The sequence below is a fragment of the Falco peregrinus genome, chromosome 8, assembly GCF_023634155.1.
Source record: "Falco peregrinus isolate bFalPer1 chromosome 8, bFalPer1.pri, whole genome shotgun sequence".
NCBI classification, from domain to species: Eukaryota; Metazoa; Chordata; class Aves; order Falconiformes; family Falconidae; genus Falco; species Falco peregrinus.
The window spans coordinates 43649591-43670064 of NC_073728.1; the positions used below are offsets into that span (position 1 = coordinate 43649591).

A 20474-nucleotide genomic window follows, 5' to 3' on the forward strand; every position below is an offset into this window, starting at 1 on the left:
GGCACCTAAACCAGCCTCTGCCGTCATCGCCAGCTGGCGAGCAGCAAGAGGCCGGTTCGCACGAGAGCATCGCGGCGCTCAGCGCGCTGCATCGCACCTCAGCCGAGTGACGGCTGTGGCAGCACTCGCCCCATGGCAGCGGCCGCAGGGACCCATCTCCCACCATCTCCAGAGGAGCGGAGGAGCCCTGACAAACGTCAGCACAAATCTGATTTTCTGTTTCTGTGGCACTATTTGTTTTTCTTTACAACAATCTTCATCCTGTGCTACCCTTCTGAAATAACAGCTTGTAGTGTTTATCTTCAGCTCAGGCCCGCAACAAACTTCGCTGGCACCATATGTTCGTGTTTATCCTGGATGCAGGGTACGCTAGGAACCATATCGCTGTCTGCCTGCTCTGGCTTTCTCTCGGTATGGCGAGCAAGCACCATCAATCACACAGCCACAGCACAGGTGATTCTCTTCCTTAAAGACATTACCGTAGTCCTAGGAGAGATGCCAGGAGCAAGGCTCATCCCATCCCAGTAAATAAGACATTGAGCAGCAGAAAAACAGACGCGTCACCACCAACACTGCAAAATAAAAGCATTACTTGAGGGAACGAATATGAGGCTGTTGTAGAGTCTTCAGCGTTTTCCAACATGTCATCATGCTGTTTTCTTCCCCCTTCTCACAGCCTAAAAATAAAAAATGGTCTTTACGCTATCATCCACAGCAGATAACTGATGGTTTTTTATCCATAATCTGGTATTTCACAGATTGTTCGAGAGAGGAGCTGATCAAAACTGCCGCAGCAAGTCCCGCGCAGCTCCAAGGATATTGCCCTGGGCACCGCAAACACAGGGTGAGGAAAGCCTGACCAAGGCACACTGTAACCTCACCATGACCAAGCGAAGGCAGCCACTTAATTCCAGAATAAACGGGGCCTGGCACCACCTCGAGCCTGTTTGGAACCAGAGCTGGCTGGAAGTCACGCTGGTGGGCAAGCCTGGCAGCCAGCTTGCTTGCCCCGGAAAGCAAGGGCTGCCACTGCTTGAAGACCCATATTTCCTACTGTTGTAAGCGGAGTGTTTAACCCCAACGGATGTCCTTTATTCTTTCTACATCACTGACAACAAGACTCTAACCCCATTTCTCCTTTTAGTTCCAAGTGTTTTGCTTGAAACCAACTTGTCCCATCTACTGCCCACAACTGGAAGTTCACAGACCCATGGACATCAGCCCTGTTCCCGACAGAGCTGTTTCTGTGAGAAGCCATTATGCAAAGAACAGCAAAGAGAAGTGAAGTTTTGGTCACAATTCTCAATACAACCCAGCTGTGTTATCATTGCTTCTGAAAGTGAATGCGTTCAGCCACCTGATGACAAGCTGGGAGGAGCAGGGATGGGAGCAAAGTTGAACTCAATACCCCCAGAGAATTTTCATGCCCACTGGAGACTAGAAAGTCCTGGAGGCCAAGACAGCTCGACAAGCATTCCCACTTCTCTTTCAGAAAAAACTGAGCTCACAGAACTCAACGCCAGACAGGCACACAAGCTCCTGATGGGAACACTACGTTCAGTTTGGAAGAGGGGGAAGGGCACAGGGAGAAAAACTTGTCCACACCCAAAGCCATTACATCCTAAAAAGGAAATTTAATGTGTGTTTTTCCTACCACGCTCAAACTGGTCCTTTTAAAATCATTCCTTTTTAAAAAGCTGAGAACCACTGAGTATCCCCAGCAGGTACAAAGCCTTCAGCCTGTGCTGCTCAACCCAGCTCCTTCCTGCTGTCCTACTCCAGTCCTGACTCTCACCCTGTCCCAGCTCCCATCCCCTCATGGTTAGGCAGCTCCAGACTCCCACCACCGCCTCCTCCCAGGAGCTCTGCCCAGGAGTGCCCACAGCCCCCCTCTGTTCCACCCACGCACCCTCCTCCCAAGGGGCTCCCACTCACCATTTACACCCCACCAGCTCCCAAACCCAAACCAACCCACCCTTCCAGTCCACACGTCTCCTCCTTCACCCGCTCCCTGCGTCACTCCCCTGCTCGCAGTCCTGCTTTCTTTCCTATGGGGGTGCCGGCTGCAGCATTAGCCCCCACAGCCTCTCTATCCCAGCTCTACCAGACTCGTCCCCCATCCCTTGGCCCAGGCTTCAGCCTTGTATTTCAGATTTCCCTAGTGTTGTGGCTTCTGCCATTGCTCACCCAGGGGTAAATGCTGCCCTGACACAGGAGAAAAAAGCACCACCACCACCAAAAACAAACAACACCCACCCCACCCCCCCAAAACCCCAGACAACAACGTGGCTAAATCTCAATCTAAGACAAGATTGAGTTTTGAGCTGTGGACAGGACAAGACTCTCACTTCCCAGAAGATGTACATAGACCCCTTTTAAATATAATTCCACAAAAACAGAATCCCAAGGTTCCCCAGAAATCTACTTGTGTTACTAATTTCTCCCACAGAAAAAGGGACAGAACACTCAAAACAGATTCAAGAACTCGACCTCACTTCCAAGCATTCCAATGCTTCCTCATACATCAAGAATGCTTTGTTAACAGAGCAGAAAGAGGATCTTAAAATGTTACCACAAAGTATGATTTTCTTGCAACCATGCTATTTCAGATGCCTCACCTCAGTGGAACCAGAAGAGGAGCCTGGACCCTTGTGAATGTGCCCTTGGAAGATGCACACCTTTCCTGCTCCCAGTCCCGCTGAAGAGGGGCAGGTGACAAACCCCATCAGCTCCCAGACGGTGTCACATCCCTGTACTGCCCTCACAGACACTGTACAGCCTCTTGAACTCTGCTGAGCCTGGATCACCGTTCCCACTGACATCCTCAGGGACACAGCACTTGACAGAATTTGCAACTTAGCCATGCTGATCCCACCAGGCATGTCTCAGTGCTGCTCCAGTTCATTCGTGACAACTTCCTCTATTGCCCTTTGCTTTTTATGGAAAAAGCTGCCCACATCAGTTCTATGATCTCACAGGCTACAATTGCTGGCAATGCATTTCAAGCTTTCGCATTACACATCTACACAGGTTCTGCTCTAATTTGCCTCCACTGCTGTCCCAGAGAAGCTGGCAAGACCCGTCTCCTTAATTTACGGACCAGAGGGATAAGAGCACAACGACGAAAGACTTTGCATCTCTCTCCCTCTGCTCAAGCCAACACCACGTTTGAACCACACTTTCCCTCCCAAGTAGCCATTCTGCAGCACAAAGGAAGAGGAAGAATTTGCAAATATTGACTGAAATTCTGCAAGTCCCTCCATGCCACAAGAAAAGCTTATCACCTCCCCGGGGAGGGCACATCACCCTTCTCCAGCTCTGTTCCCAGGGAGGCTCCTGCCAACCATCACCATCCTGCCATCAATCACCAGCGATGTGCTGTTGCGGCAGGGGGAACACTGGGACTTCCACTGCCATGGAGAAAGGTGATTGTGAAGGAGTTAAAGGGAAAAGGATCCAAGAGGCAGGAGGAAAATGTGCTCCCTACGTTTCAAAATAAGGCACTCTTCAATCCCATAATGAACATGACTCCTTCATTTACTCAAGCACAACACCATTTCCCTTAAACGCTGCATTCTCTCATTGCGAAATTGGGAGAAAGTGAACAAGTGAAACATGCCATGGCCTCAGAGAGCTGTGTCAGGCGCCCAAACTTGGTTACCAACGGTTACAGTTCTCTGAGCGTGTGACTCTCCAGCAGTCATTGAGCCAGTCCCGAACCTCCCCAGAGCACCGCACGCCATAGGGACCACGAGCACATCCCTCCTGCTGTGACCGGCTGCACAGCCCCAGGCAGGGACAGGGACAGGGACGGGCGCAGCAGGAGGACACACGGTGGGTTTCCTTTGGCGGGGACAGCAGCTGCAAGGACACGTTGTGTGGCAGAGGTGGCCGGTTCCCCTTGTCTTCCAAAGAGGAGCATGGCACTTGTCAAGACCCAAGTGAAGAACAGGAGAAGCTAACAGACAACCACAGCGACAGGGAAGCTGATTCACAAATTGTGAGATACACAAGGAAAGTGGCTTTTAGGTAGAGACCACAAGGAACAGGTGTTCTCCAGTTTTAGCATTTTAAGACATTAGTAGTTTTCAAGGATTTTTTTTTTTTCCCTGCTGTTATTGCCATAGGAGCCGAGACTACAGTTTCTTGGATGAGACCTGCTATGAATCAAGGACAGGATGACTTGATCTTCAGAGCAGAAAATAACCTGCGTGACTTACACAAAAAGCAAAGGGGTTTTTTTCCTTTTAATTTTCAATGCAGCTGTAAGAAAACGCACAGCACAGGCAAACGCACTGTGCAATTAACTGACATAGCAGGAAGAACTAAACCAGCATGCGATTCACAACAATCAACACAAAGATGTACAACAGATATATTTTTTTTGTATGCTTCCATCCATTTTTTTTCCCCAAGTGTCAGCTTCAAACACATGAATCACTAGATAACCAAGCAATGCAAGAACGACACCACATATGAACAACAGATGGAAGAATATGAGTTTAGACACCAGCTTAATAAAAGCAGGTAACATAACAAGTAGGTAGACATAGTGCAACCTCCAAAGTTAAACGGAAAGAACTGAGCATACAATTAGCATAATCTGACTAATACGGTTAGACTAAAATAATAAACCAAAAACTAGGCGGGGGGGGGGGGGGAAGCCCAGACTTGCTATTTCTTATGGACCACACAAGGTTCTACATGTCAACACTGACACTTTACTACATAGATTAACGACACATTAATATTCTGTTCAGTCATAACCCAGTGCTACTACCCACAATAGTTAGCAGTTTCTTCTTGTGACTACAGGGCAGCAGAGCATTTCAAAATTAAATTGGAAAGCAAATATCTAAGTGGCCTTTCATCACGGCAGAAGGAGGGCTGAATACCCAGAACGTTTCCATACTCTGTCGCTCAGTACAGTCATCCTGTATTGTGCGCTTCTAGATGTACTTCCATTTTACTCCCAGATTCAGAGCTCTGGGGCTCCCACGAGCGCTGGCTCCGGCCTCGCTGGGTGCCCGCGGGGGTGTGGACCCCACAGCGGGACAGGACTGCCCGCCAGACCCCTCGGGGGTGTTCCAGCACCACGGGATGCACACCTGGACCTGACCAGCAGCCACCCTGTCCGCCCCGCTCCTGGGAGGGTGCCAGGTGGCAAAAGCCTCACTGTGGCTAAAAGGGGCTCAAAGGAGACCCTACAAACTACAGACTGGCTGCTTCCCGTTCTCCCGTCCATCGCTTGTGATGGAGGCAGAACAAAAACCAGAGCAGGCACAGGGAAAGATGCCGCGGGGCTGGCACAGCCCTTGGTGGGCGTTCTCTGACCAAGGCTGCACAACCACAGCAAAGAAACTTCGCTGCTGCAAGGCAGAGCTACTTCAGCCTCAAGCAGAGGCCAGCCTATTTGTCTGTTGGCAACCGAGATAAAAGGTAGGGGGAAACCATCGGCTTTCGCAGTGAGAGGCTGTTATCAGGAGAGCCGCACAGAAACACGTGTTGTGTGCTCCTGTGATCTGGAAAGGGGAATCAATAATAAAGCAATAACGTATGCTGAGGATAGAAAAAGTAGAACTGACTGCAGAGCCTTGCGAAGAAACCTCGACACACTGAGGGATCAAAAGCCTGAGGAGAGTAAAATCATACCAGAGAAAAAACACCATCAGCTGCATACGTGCAGCAACCTCTCCAGTACCGGCTGTTGCCACTGGGACCAGGGACGGCCCTCCCTTTCTGCGGAGCTCCCAAGAACATCAGCTCAGCTGATGGAGGGAGGCACCAGCAGGAAAACCAGGAGGAGACCCCATGCCCTGCTCTGCCGTTTGGGACCGGTTACCATCACCCACCTCAAAAGGGCACAGCGAAGCAGAAAGTGTTGTGGGACAGACGGCAAGGGGGGCTGGACGTAACAAACAGGGATCTTTCATGTCAAAGGCAATTTTGGGGAGATACGAATGTTTTACAAAGAAATCATAGATTGCATTGAGAAGACAGACGGGATCAGGCACTCACCATTTCCCATGAACCTGAAAGCTCCCAGGCAGCGCAGACGCTACCGACAGCAAACTTACAACAAGCAAGAAGCAGCACTCCTCCTCACACTGCCCTGCCACCGTCCCCAACAGCGTCAGGCGCCAGTGTCATCACCACTGCTTAGGACAAATCATTCACGTATTTAGAAAGTCCTTGGACAATTTTGTGTGCTAAAGATTTACAGGAACTGCCACGCAGACTGATACAAATCCACCTCCTGACGGGGAGCCCTCAGGCTGCCAGCCCCCGAGAGCTGGGGGGTGGTCAGGAAGCGCCTGTTGTGCCACGTCCCACCTCCCTCCCCAAGCCCCCGCTGGAGCAGCGGCGGTGGTCAGGGCTGCCGAGCCCACCCTCCTGCTCCCACATGCAGCCACGAGCGTGGCTGGGCCGCGAGGGGAGGAGGATGAACTCACGAGTATCGGCTGGAAGGATGCAAGTCTGTTCATGCCACAGGAGACACGTGCTGTCCCCGAGCCCTGCGCCCCCTCGCACGGGCAAAGAGGGATCCGTCCCCCACAGCCAGCCACGTCTGTGGCAGTGGCAGCGTGCTGCTGTCAGGTTTATTCTCTGGTAACACATCTCTTCAGAAGAGGAAACCAGAATCTTAAGCAATGACAGGTCTTAAAAAAAACAGTATGTTTTTTGGACTACTATGAAAAATATGGAGGAGTTCTCTCTCTGGAGAGGTCTCTAAAAAAAAAAAATAAAATAGGAGTAACAGTAGATTAAAAGCTCACTACATAAATGTACTGCAAAAAAGATGGATTCCAAACTAGGCAAAAACTAGAAAGCTGTAGAGAACAGAGGAAAAGTAATTATTCCAGAACTGAAGAAAATGTCTTAGAATGAGAGAGATCAAATAGTTTCAATGTTTTCATTTCTTAAAAATATGTATGGGAAGTTATTTTGTTAATATGTGCAAGTCTCTTGATTTTGGAAGGAGGATATTGGGTACGCAAAATCCCTGTTCTAGAAAAGCTCAACAACCGTGACAAGAAAACCTCCGACAGAAGTTGAGGCCAGGCATTTACATTCATATTAACTGAGCAGGGAAAGGGCAACATAACCCAGCAAAATTATTTTTGTTGGAATAAACTCTCAAAGGACATTTGCTAATTTCTCATTAGCTTTGAATGGACGATGTATCCTTTGAAAAGTTATGCTTTATGAAACAAGAGATACGCAGCAAAGCACTATGTATGCAAGAATTCTGTGAAATACAGCACGCATGTAAAGCTGAAGGAGAATCTGCTGGTCTCAGCCTACAAGGCGCTGAAGGAGAACCCAGCATAGGGCTGAGGGTGCAAGTTCCAGGGAAAGGCGGCAGCTATAACACAGCGCCGACAGCGTTTACTGACTCCAGTTCTGCACTGGCTTGCATTAAAACAAATATGCCCTAGCACTGAAAGCAGAATATAGTCAACATCTGAAAACAGTCTGACAAGGTATTTTACATCCAGGAAATCTTGACGACTGTCTTTTCTATTGCCACATTAGATACGGCTTTTTTTCACAAAAAGTATGTACTAATGAAGAACGAAATTTTACTTTTAAGGTGAAAATCTGAATGTTTTGAAATTACTGTATTAAGAGCAGCAAGTATTTCAAAACAACACTTGGAAACCCAAAATGTCCCTTTTACTTAACTGCTGCTGTTTGTACCCCGTTGTGTGTCAGACTGAAAACGCGTACTGCTGGAGAAGCGAGAGGGATCCGAGTTCTGCCAACGCTGCTCTGATTGCCTAGAATCAGCTTCCCGGTAAGAAAACATTAACTTTTTAGTGTACTTTGTTTATTTTTGCCACAGTCAAACTGAAGATGAACAAAGAACAGAAAAGATGAAGTGCTGACTGCACACCAACAGTTGGACAACATGATGGTTGTAGGTCCCTTCCAAATGAACCATTCTCTTCTATGAAGAAAAAAAAAACCACAAACCAAACCAAACTTAACTTGCAAAGACCATTTATTCTGGAAAAATCCATTCCCAAAGCTACACGCAGCAGTGATACATAGCTGCTGCTGAATCAGAACAGGACAGGACAGGACCAGGCTAAAGCAACAGAACCCGCCAACCACCATCAGAGCGACTTGCACGTGCCCAGATTCACCTACACGTGCCCAAAGCTACTGTGGGGCCATGGGGGGTGGGGGGTATCCCTCCCCCCTCAACAGTTATTCACAACATCTAAATTTAAGCATCCAACTTGGGCTTCAATTAGGACTTTGTTCTCTGCGTGACGGCTAGAGACAATCCAGGAGAATTCAAAGTCTAACAGCACTTGAGGTACAAGAGAGGAAATTGCAGTTTTGAACTGGGATGGAGTTATTATCTAAGTACCTCTTCCCTATCATCTGCTCACTGCTCAACACTTTCATGTCACGGTTCCGTTAATTACCAGGTTATCAGAACCTTCACAGCTAGGCAGAAGCTGAATTTCTAGCCTACAAAGTAGGTCTGGAAAAAAGCCCTGATCCTATCCCTCCCAGCACTTGATATGGAGAAGAATATGGCAACAGACTACAGCTCTGAGGGGCTGCAGTGTGATGTCCAACACCCCTTTTTCTAGGGATTTTTGCTGAAAGCTCCAACATCTCAATGCTGTAACCCAGAATTCCAGGCAGACTTTGGCAGATGCTTCGACACCAGCCTGGGGGTGACTCGCCAGGCACGTCCAGCAGCAGGGTGGATGCCGTGCTGCTGCACAGCGCGCCCCAGAGCAACTGTCCCGTTCTCGTGCCAGCAGTGCCCTTCAGAAGTGACACGACATCCTGACCAGATTAAAGCCTAGAATAATAATTTGCAAGCAACTGGTAAGGATCTAGAACCCACTCCAGAAAAAAAAGAATTAAATCACACCCCCTCACCCCACACACAGTCCTTTATCTGTGCAAATTGACAGACACCCTGGCAGGTCACAGAGTCGGGCTACTAAGTGCTTGCAGTTCTCATCCACGTTGTTTCATTAAAGCTTTTTTACTAAAAACTAAGAAAACAGAGCTTCAGTGACCCACAGAAATGAGAAGACGGCATTACACTGTTAATTTGTTTTACAGTAGTGAATTAAACTGTTTAGCAAAATACAACTGCTCCGCTATTGCGGTACTTCTTTCTGAGGACACACTATTTTTGGTGCTTGACAACACATAGGCTTTTCAATATTACCAGCTAATAAGGACCAAGCAAACCAAGTTATTAAGCTGGAACAAAGATGGTTTTTTTCAGAATGTGGCTTTCTAGACCTGTCAGTAACACACACTTACCCAGACGTGCAGCGGCTGATGCACAGCTTTGCGTGCAGGCAGCAGCCATCGCCATGCCGGTTGTGTACCTCTGACTTGTATCCTGAGTTTACTTTCTATAAGAGTCTATTCTACTTGAATAAGCCGAGTGTGCTAGAAACTCAGACTTAAGATTAACATTTCGGGGCATTTTCAGCAACTGTTTATAACTTGATGGAAAGATATTAAACAGTATGGAAAAGACAAGGAGATAAAGCTGTTTTAGTACGGTACTACTCACACAGAGTCCAAATTTATGTTATTTTCGTGTATTTATCCTTACATAGCAGATTCCAATAGCAGTCTATTTTGCTTCTCATTTTTAAACCGAAAGTCTGTATTTCAGCTGGCTATAAGCAGCAGCTGCCGTGCATGTGCTCTGCTCTCCACCACACAAACTAGCGGCACTCCCGCAGCTACGGCAAGGACCCACACTTGCCGCCACACCCCCCTGTTCCACTGTGCACACAGGCATCAGGGACAGCTCACAGTTCTCATGGTTTGCTTCTGGGAGGATTAACATGCATTTAAGTGGGAAACAAACTCTCGCAAACTTAATACATGTCTGAAGGCTCCCTTAAGAAATACAAACCAAGACAATTCAGTGCCAAGCGCTAGCAGAGGGAGGCTCACATGCCACCACCACATACACCATGTTTCCCTACTGCAATCCAAACCCTCGTTCCTGTTTATTCAGAAACATGACAGCATGGTGAGTAGTCTCTGCTTCCCTGAAATAATACTGTGAAGAGTATGCAAAGATGTTAATACAACACAGATGGAGGTGACGTAGAACAAAGGTGGTAGGAGCCAGGAGGGGAAAGCAATTTCGAGAAGCCCACACAAGGTAAGCAGATAAGACACAGCAGCAAACATCAGTAGCAAAATACTTTTCCCCTTAATGCTATAAATATTCCTGAGTGCTGGGACACAATGGAAGCTCCTCAGACCTACACTGCCCAGCACGGCATCTTCAAACCTGCATGAGAGAGAACAGGGAGTAAAACATTTAGGAGAGCATGCTCAGCCACGCACCTTGATCAGACAGGTTTGCAGCAGAGTATGACCAGATGTAAAGTAAATCAAGCAGACGCACAGCTGAACACTGGACACTCTCTACAGCAACAACTGCTCAAGAGCTGAAGACCCCCTCTACAGAGCTGTAGGGGTGAAGAGGGTACCTGCCCACCCAGAGCACATGCACGCATACTGTACCTGATCCTGACTCTTCTGAAAAGACAATTAATGGGGTAAGGAAAACAGGAAACCATATTATTGCAACTTCAGAGAGCAAAGCAATGCAAGATCGCTTTATATAAATAACAATCAAAGCCAATGCGATTTGTTAGCATAATGAATGGTCTCCAGAGGGAAGCGGCCCGGCACTGCTGATCTGTCAGCTCAATTCAAACAGCAGGGAAAAACATGCGTAGCACGGGTTGCCCGTTTCTGCAGTTCACTTCCAAACTTGAATAAGAAAAAACTAGACAAAGAGCGAGCTCAGGCGGATTGGGTTTTACACCACTCAAAAGTAACCAAGGTTTGCCAGATGTACAACAGCACACGGGAGTGCTTCCAGCATCAGTGGCTGAACCTCCCCACTCCTCCTCTCCCAGGAGAGGGGATTACACCAGCGCTGACGGGGGCGCGGGCGCTGTCCTTCCTGTCAGCTTGGGGCTGCGACCACCCCTCCCTGCCAGAGCGTAACCAGGAGCACACCAAGGAACTCCCGTGGTGAAACCACCGACGGAAAAGTAAATCGGAGTAGACCTGACAGCGAAACCTTACAGCGCTCTGCCCGGCGCTGCCCCGCCAAGCGCTGCTCTGCAGGGCGCTGCTCGAGCGCGTCCGTCTGCTCTTAACGGGAAGATCGACGGGAACGCACGTTTCCTCCCACCGGCCGTGCCCGGGAAGCACCCGCCCCCGCACGGCGCACCCCGCATCCCGCACGGCGCATCCCGCACTGCGCGCCCCGCACGGCGCACCCCGCACCCCGCACCCCGCACCGCGCGGGGGGCTGGGCGCACGCACCGCCCTGGGCGGCCGCAGCCGCGGGACGGGGAAGCCCCGGGCGCGCGCCCGAGCCGCGCTAAGCCGCGGCTGACCCACTTGCGCGCGCGGGGCACCGCCATTAACGGCACCGAGCTCCGCAGCCTCCCGGGGAACGACGCTGGCGCCGCCGGGGGGAGGGGGGCGCGACGGCAGCCGTCGGGGCGCCTGAGCGCACGGCGGGGCGGGGGTCCCGGAGCGCGGCGCATCCCCCCCGCAGCCCCGCGGCGGTGGCGCGGTGCGGGTCCTACCTGCGCACAGCGAGACGGCGGCGCCCAGCAGCGGCAGGGCCAGGCGCAGCGCGGGGCCGCCCGCCCGCCACATGGCCGCGCACCGGCGGCGCGGCCGGGCCCGGTCTTCCCGCTGCTGCCGCCGCCGCGCGGGTGCCCGCCGTGCCGGCAGCTATAGCGGGGCGGGGGGGAGGGGCCCCGCCGGCTCCGCCCGCACCTGCCCCGCCCGGACCCCCCCCCGGCTGCGGGCGCCGCCGGCCGCGGCCTCTGCCCCCCGCCCCGGCAGCGCCCTTGGCGACCGGCCGGGGGTGGGGGGCAGCACCCGGCTGGGCCGCCCCCCACCCCCCCGCAGCCGGCCCGGGCAGGGCGGCGTGTCCCCTTCCCACCCACCCCCAGCCGCTCGCACCGCCCCGGGGCCGCCCGCCTGCGGCCGGCGCGCCGGGACCCCCGGGTACCGCCCCGCTGCCCACCGGCGCAGCCCGCTGCAAGTCCTGCGGGCGGACAGAGAACTGGCCCAGAAAAAAAGACTTTTCCTCCGGGTCTGGGTTTTTTTGGTTTGTTTTTTTTTTCTTTATTTTGGCAAATACCTGTGGGTAAGTTCTGGCACCTTTCCCATGGTTGCTTCATCAGGCTGTGCCAAATTCTCCACAAACAGCAAAATTCTGAACTGTTTTCAGGTTTTTCATTCAATAGATCTTACGATCTATTCCATTTCCAGATCCTAAAACCCCATCACCCCCTCGCAGCCTGGCTCATACAGCATCCAAAAAGCTCCCTCGTATGCTACAAACCATCATGACTTTTTTTTGAAGCCACGCTGCCGCAATAACCCAGAAGCCTCAGTAGTACTTACTGGTATCATCATAAAAATCAAAAAAATCCAAATCAAGGTATAACCAAGTCTGTTCTAAAAGCATCAGTGGAGCTGACTGTGTAGTCTGAATTGTCTTCAGGAAGATGTTGCACATGCTCCGTTTCTCTGTGTTGTTTTAAAGCAAAAACACTAGCGAGATCCCTGTTTCTGACACACTCTTAGATGCATCTCTAGGCTTTAGATGCATCTCTAGGCTTTTATTCTGCCTTGTAATACTTTATTATTATTATTACATCCCTGTCAAGCCTTTTAACTTCTCTAGACAGTAATTCCTAGCAGTGATCTTTTTCTCTTTTTCTGGGTTGTTTTTGTTTGTTTGTTTGTTTGTTTTTGAATACCGCAGTTAGTGTCATTTGTCAAATCAGTGTTTTGCAGCCTACCTTGTTCTACCTGGTATTTCCAAACGTGCTGGCAGAGGTTCCATAATTGTATCAAAATACTGGGCAGAGGGGAGAAAAAAGAAAAATAAATCATCATCATCTGTTGAATTTCATTCACGTCATTTTCCTTAAGTATTTATTCAGGGTAACACCACCATCCACATTTACAAGGGCTTTGCTAGCTCCTAATCCCAGACCTTTCTCCACTGCAGGATCACAGCCGAGCCTCCCCGACCCGCTCGCTGGGCTGCTTCCACACAACGTCAGAGCCAGCTCCGTTCCCAACGCCTCATCTGAGGCAGTCACACTTATGGAGTTCCAGCAAGGTCCTGGGATTTGGGAATGCAATGCACTCCAGTGCTTTGCTGCTAGCATTAGAAAATTAATTTAGGACTCTGTTCAAATTAGGAGCCTGATGCTGTGGCACGGAGCCCCAGATAATGGGAATGCAGGCTGGCCAGCAGTAAGTGCTATGCACACGGATGCACTGGTTCTCCCACTCCATCCCTCCAAGCTCAGACGCCGCAGTGAGGCATCCCTACCAACTCGGGACCCAGAGCCTTGGATCCTTCTCCACAACCTGCTTTTGAAACAAAAAGCAGACCTAACTGATTTCCAAACATGCCAGAGGAGGAGTGCCCAGCTGTGTGGAAATAAGACCAGTGATGGAAGTTTTCACCTTCAAGTGGGGAAGCCGGGCTCGGTTCCCCCTGCAGCAGAAGCTGCCCAAGGGATGCGCCCAGGGACCGGGCGCCGACCGGCCGAGGCAGGCGCATGGTCTCCTCTTCCCTTTCCCTCCCCCGAGCGCATGGGCCATGGCTTGGCGTGCTGGCCCAGAGCACCAGGGCTGCCTGCTTAAAGCGATCCGGCCCACCGGCCCCTGAGCCCAGCTCAGCGGGGCTTGTTCGCTCCGCTGTTGTGGGTTTGCTCCGTGGATTTCATGATGTGTTTATCTCAACTAACACGCTCACATTAATACTACTCAACCTGTGTTTCTGCATTACTCTTCCACAAGCAAAAATCATTTGACTAAATGCTTTTAGAAGAAAACAAATTAACCTACACCAGTTACAGGTTACATTTCTGAGTATATCCTGTACGAGTACAGCAAAGATGAAATCCAAGTGGTCTAGGATTTTAGACCATTAAATTAGCCATTAAATAAGACCAAAAAAAAAGCTGCTCTTCTACAACTTCTTTTCTTTTTAAATTGTTATCCAAACACATCCAGGGAAGGTATTCAGAACTCCGTGTCACCCCATCATCAGTTAAATACAATGGGAATTACAACATTTTATTACAATTAAGTCCAACATGTTGATGATTTCATAGCAAACTCTATAGGTGTATGTAATATCATACTGAATAATGTAATATCATACTCAAACATATCATGGCAGCATGTTATATACCTTACTGCTTTACAAATAATGGAGAGGGATTAGAAAATACATGCTAAGATCTAATTAAAAAAAAAAAAAGCCATCCAGGTTCAGGCATCAAAGCAGTAAAACAGAGGAAAAATTTGCAACTCTTTCCCTTCCGAAAGCATAGAGTTAGTAACTGCTCTCTGGCTACAGCTTGCCAAACACCTGCTAAGCCATACGTTACCTTCATGCAGGTAAGGTATCCCAGCTTGCTCATGACCATGGCATGAGAGAATGTCAACATCCTCACCAACACCTAGCTACTGCTCATCTTTCTGACAGAATCAGATAAACATTAACAGCACAGTCCTTGGCAAATCCTTGCTTTCTCTCTCTTCGAAGATTATCAACTAAAACGAGTTTATAATTAACACTTTTTAAGTGTTTAAGTTGAAAAGGAACACTAATTATCAACTCCTGATTACTACTACCCTCTCCCTTTGTTTCTATCTTGTTATTAACAGCCTGGGTTGCTCACATTGGTAACTTCTCTGAAGCATCGCAGCAATGGAAGTGCTCCATGTTCTCATCAGCAACGCCAAAATCAGACTCCATTTGTCCTAATTAGTTTGTCCTTAGTGTACCATGGGGTTTATTAGAGTAAAATTTGTGAATGTTAATGTTTTTTCAGTTTGATCTTCAGAAAGGCAAAGTGCCTGACCTTGTGTTGAAGTTAATGGGAGCTCAGGTTATAAACAGCTAAACCCACTTATCCTGTATGTACCACCTACAAGAAATCACAAAATTAGTATTGGACATACTTCTACCAGAGATTTGGTATCGTTAACCCTCGTTCTTCCATCACACAAATATAGAGGGGCTACTACATCATCTAAAGAGGACAATGCAGAACCATAGTTTTTATTAACAGTCCATGAAGATGTCAGTCTGTAATTGTCTGTTCCTGCTTCCCCCCCCTCCCCATTGCAACAGGTTTTTAGCTCTATCTGCATTATTCCTTGAATAACACAGATACTGAGGGTTTTTTCAAGCATTATTTTGTTCTACATCCTGGCTTTCAGGTTGGGCTGTTTTGTTTTTTAGTATCTCCTTTCTTTCTCACACCTGCTATCACAATTGCATTTTTTTTGAGAATCTGTAAGATATCAACACCGAAATGATGAAACTCCCACAGTCAGTCTCCCATTTTAACTATTTATTGTAGCAACCTTAATCCCTTCCTTCCTATTTCTCCCTCTCCACCATCCCTAGCAAAATATGGGCATGAGTTTACCTTTACTCACTGATACAGGAGGCATCTTGTCGTTTAACAGATCTAGTCCAAGAAATGCTACCTACAATTGATGTGTTATTAAATAGAAAACTCTAATCAAATCTACTCCTTCCAGAAAGTGAGGGCTGGTCTCAAACACATTGTCAAGCAAACACATATATAACGAGCACCCTAGAAACTCATAATGAATTATTTCTTTCATATCTATTATTATTATATATCAATTATTTGCAACCAGTGGGCGTTCTTTGTTGCGGCACCCTTAGTCACGGAGATAGGAATATGAAGTGCCTTATTACTACTATGTTATTCAGCTGCCAAATTCTACATGACTTCTCCTTTATAAATCTGACAGCAACTTCTGTCAATAACTTTATTTATTGTTTGGACCAAATCTAACCAAAAACGTCAGCCTGAGATGCTGCACAAAGATTGCAAGACTGTTCTCCAACTCGATCAATGGGACACTATGGTCACATAGTTTATTAATGATGAGGAACCACATGACTAACTCGATATCAGACTATTATAAACCCAAGAAGTCAGTTTAAAAGCCAGAACCTTCATCCTCATCGAGTACCTTATTCAGGTGTAGGAGAAGGGTTTCTAAGGTTTGCTCAGGGGTCTGGGGGTGCAGGTTGGTGTGAGCAATGCTCTACTGTTGTCTAGTGCCAGTTTTTAAATCCAGTCCACTTTTATCCTTGTTTGCAATTTTTACACTGCAAGGAATCTCTAAATTCATACCCTTGTACTCTTGCCATACAAAGACAGCAGCTACATGGAAATCATGTGGGATTATCTGCATGCAGCAAAGAAAATCACACCAGCGGGTGGTCCATCAGCGCAGGCATGGTAGCTGATGATGATGCAAGTGAGAGCAGCAGAGCTGAAGGAAAAGCTGTAAATGCATGTGAGTGCAGTTTTTCTGACTTCAGAAGTCCTATCCCTGACCAAGATAATCCTATCCTCCGGGCTATTTCATGGAGGAGTGAACACAGGACACAACACTCAAGCAGCACCAGCTTGCCTGAAATTTAAGAAGATTAATTGAAGCCTTACCCCCTCCAGGCTTCTTACTTTTTATGACAGTTCTCATCCCAACTTTTTTCCTTCTCCCCAGCAATCTTCTATCCCCAGTTCAATATAACATTTTTAGGGTGAGGAGATTCACTGAAAATTATCACTCACCTCAATATGCTCCATTTCATAATGTTTTTATCTTCGCATCTTTACAAGACCTGGATGGGCATCAGGAGCAGCAGACACAAGTGGATGATAACTAAAACCAAAATAAGTTTTAAAAGGAAGTGCTCACATAAGATATCCTACTTACTCAAAATTAGAACTTTTTGGCCTGCAAACAATACTTAAAAAAAACCAAACAAACCAACCAAAAAAAACCCCACATGAATAGCCCAGACAGGCCCCACCAACGCACCTTAAAGGACAGAAATGCATCCCCCGCCGCTGCCCATTACACGCTGCGCTGCAGTGGCGCAGCCTCTTCCTGAGGCTCCCCGCTCTGCCCCTCACCCCCTGTAAGCATTTCTCCTTGCTCAGAACCTGCTGAACCTAAAGCGAGCGCTATATTTTCCTTCCAAGTGCCTTGGAGCACCCACATGGTGGGGGGTAATTACTACCTACAGTCAAGGATGCAAAAAGTTGAAAATTTTGCCAAAGAAAATAGTTAGCTAGAAATTGTATTTCCTCTTCTATCACAATACCAACTAACAAGGTAACATCTGTAATGTCAGTGCCGTGGAACCCTGCACAAGAGACGGTAAATTACTTTTAATACACAGATGACAAATTACATGAAAAAAACTTATTAAAACAATAGAGATTTTTGGGGGAGGGAAAGCCAACCAGTCTTTCTTTTTCTGGTTGGAGTTATGATAGAATACTGATGATGCATTAAGGCAAGAAAGTTTCAGCGAAATATATACTGCAAATCTAGTTCCCCTAAAGGGTACAGCAAAAATTCCACCCAAACTGAAGAGAATTTATCCATCTTAATGTAACATCCACCAGCCTGAGCAAGCAGGAATACAGGCTGCATCTATCCAACACCCCCTCTCCAAGAGACTATATTACTTTATACGTGTTGTTTCACACAATTTTATATACATATATATACAGTTAGAAAACTGGTTTTGTTCATATCACACATTGGGAGTGAAGAAATACCATGACAAAACTGATACACCTGTTAATTATGGCAGCTCGTCCTAAGGGATTTCAGACTGTTCAGTGAACCACCACGCTGCCGAAGGCTGGCTGCGTCCCGTCAGCGCCCAGGGGTTCAGCAGAGACGGCTTCATTTTAGAAGAGATTTGCTGAGCTCAGGAAGAGATGCCAGCCACCCAATAACTGCACGATAACTGGTGCCTTTGGCCCAAGTAAGATACCTTGTCTGGGACAGGAGGTCTGATCCTCTGGCAGGCATGACGTCAAGGAGAACAGAGGGAAAGTTCTCTGAAGCTGGTGCCAGGCACAAGCCTGCCCCACTCTTCTGGACAACATTTGTTCTACTGTTTTGGACACATTTCATCAATAGAAGATAAGTTTAAACACCAATTAAGTACTGGTTTGGAGACACAAACTATGTATATATATATAAATATATATATGTATTTATATTTTTTATGTATACACATACACACAGATATATATATAAAAGAATGCTAGTAGGGTAATGGATTGATAGACTGGATAATTCCAATGATTGAAGACTTGTTTATGAAAAGCAGCATTGCAGATGCCTGCATGCCAAAGCTGGAATTTTTGATTTGGGACCTCAATACATATCTATCAGAAATGTTAAGGCACGTTGATACAAAACAAACCAATTGCCATGTGATAACTATCGTTGTTATCTGTTTTAAACAAGGCCCCCTTCGCATGATTTAATATTGATAATGCTGTGTGTCTTCAAAACCCACTTGAGACCTTTTGTTTCCATCTAGCCCATTAAAAACTAATTGCCTGGGCACTTCATGAGCTATTATGCTGTGTAGTATATGATGCCTGTGAAATCTGGAACAATGTATTTCAAATCATCTGTTAGATTTTAACCTTCTGCTTCAATAGGTTTCATGTAAACAAATGGCATTATGAGTATAGCTATTATTGATACAGAATTACAAGCCGCTTCCGTTTGTAAATTGGTTTGAAACTGAGTTTAAAACAAACAAAAAAGCCCCAACAAACCCACACTGAACCCAATCGTATTCTCTCAACCTTTTTCTCCACTTTGTGTTCTGTGTATCTCCAGCCCCCAGCCTCAGCCACTGTTTGGGAAGTACCTAAGGTTACTACAGTATGTAATACAGTCCACTGCTAATATATACATGTACGTGCCTTTTCATAAAGCTCGTGTGATGCACGTTGTCCTGTTTTATTCCTTCAAGGGTTACCAATACTGCTTAACTCTACAGCCATGAATTTGGTGAACTGTTTGAGATGCAACAGGAGTAGAAAATAGAACAACCTGTATTTAAATTGAACTTCCGTAATTTAAAAGTAGAAATCTCTATGTATATTTTTATCAGAGTAGGGGTAAGAATGAAAAGCAGCGAGCGCCCTCCCTCCTCCTGCCACCTCCCAGCACCGCTGCTCCGGGGTTTGCTCGTGCAGGTGCTCAAAGCGGCTCCTGCTGAAAACCCCTGAGCTGAGGCAGCAGGCGCTGTTAATGGGCCAAAGTCGCTATTAACGGGGGGGGGGGGGGGGGGGGGGGGGCACTGATTGAAACAGCACTTCAGGACCTACGGAAGAGCACACTTCAGGGCACAGAGTAGGAGGCGAGCCAGGTATTCTCATCTTCCTGTGTTTCTAGAGCACTATGTGACTTGCAAGTTTGGGTCCCCAGTGATCCAGGATCGCTGATCTTTCACCCTTTGTCTCTAATCTTCATCAGGTCTTTGACACACCAAATGCCAGTGAAAAACAAAAGAACAACAAAACAAAGGATGGAGGAAACAAAAAACCCACCACACTCTGAGGCTATTGTGAGGCTAATGTGCTCCCAAATTCGATGTTTGCATGGCATGGTTCATAGTAGGGCAGAAATAGTGTATCCTGGGGATTTAAGAGCCCTTGGAAATGGGTAACACTATAAAAACATTTGCCAACTGGAAGTACTTCTAGGGTTGGCTGGAAAACAAGAATTTTGTTTTGTAATTTGTTTTGCTCCACATCAGGACAAAACTAAGACCTATTGAAATTTTCTGCAAACAAAACAGAACAAAATCCACAGACATCCTGGAAGAGCCGGCAGGTCAGTACTTACCACTTACCTTGGTCCTCCGCATCCCAGGTCAGTGCCCAGCTGCAGACCCATCTTGCAGTCTGCCTCCCTCCCACTCTGTTCACCCAGAAATGCTATGAAACCTTCCAAAAACTCCCATCAGAATGATACATCCCTGCAGAAACATTATATTGTTGACCGTGGCAATTAGAAAAAGAGTCAACAAATTCTCCAAACTGTTCCAAGAACCATTTTACAATTCTTTAAGTCACTCCCCTCCCAATGCTGCTTTCTACAGCTCTGAAATCTATTAGGGAGTAGCCCATAATCCTATTTACAAGTTCGTATTAGTCTCAGTGGGTGCCTTTTTGATGAGGAGAGTAATAATGGAACTTCTCAGAACACTTTAGCAATATTCAGACACAAGAAGTGTCCAAAGAGTGAGCATTAGCATAATTAAAAAGCTGCCTTTTTGATGGGACTGCCGCCTCCGCTCCTTACCTCAGTCCTCGGGATGCCCAGCAGTGTCCTCCTAGCGCCAGCCCAGCGGTGACCATGCCACCTCCTCCTCACCCACTCTTGCTTTCCTCTTCCTCCTCCTTGTGATGCTGCCGGTGCTGAGGCAGCGGTCACTGGAGGGGAGGTGGCGGCAAAGCCCAGCACGACAAAGCTGCCAACTCGGGCACTTGGTCCCGGCTCCCGCAGAGGTGAGC

At 47.6% G+C, this 20474-nt stretch overlaps 1 protein-coding gene across 2 annotated transcripts in view; it reads right to left on the reverse strand.

Moving 5' to 3' along the window:
* Positions 1-11757, reverse strand: part of ACVR1C (activin A receptor type 1C) — a 37448-nt gene extending 25691 nt beyond the window's left edge. For both annotated transcript variants that reach the window (XM_055813117.1, XM_055813116.1), the window contains exon 1: positions 11622-11757. In XM_055813117.1, the coding sequence (XP_055669092.1) occupies positions 11622-11694 (73 nt within the window). In that variant the 5' untranslated portion in view covers positions 11695-11757. The remainder of the gene's footprint in view (positions 1-11621) is intronic.
* Between the last annotated feature and the right edge of the window lie 8717 nt (positions 11758-20474).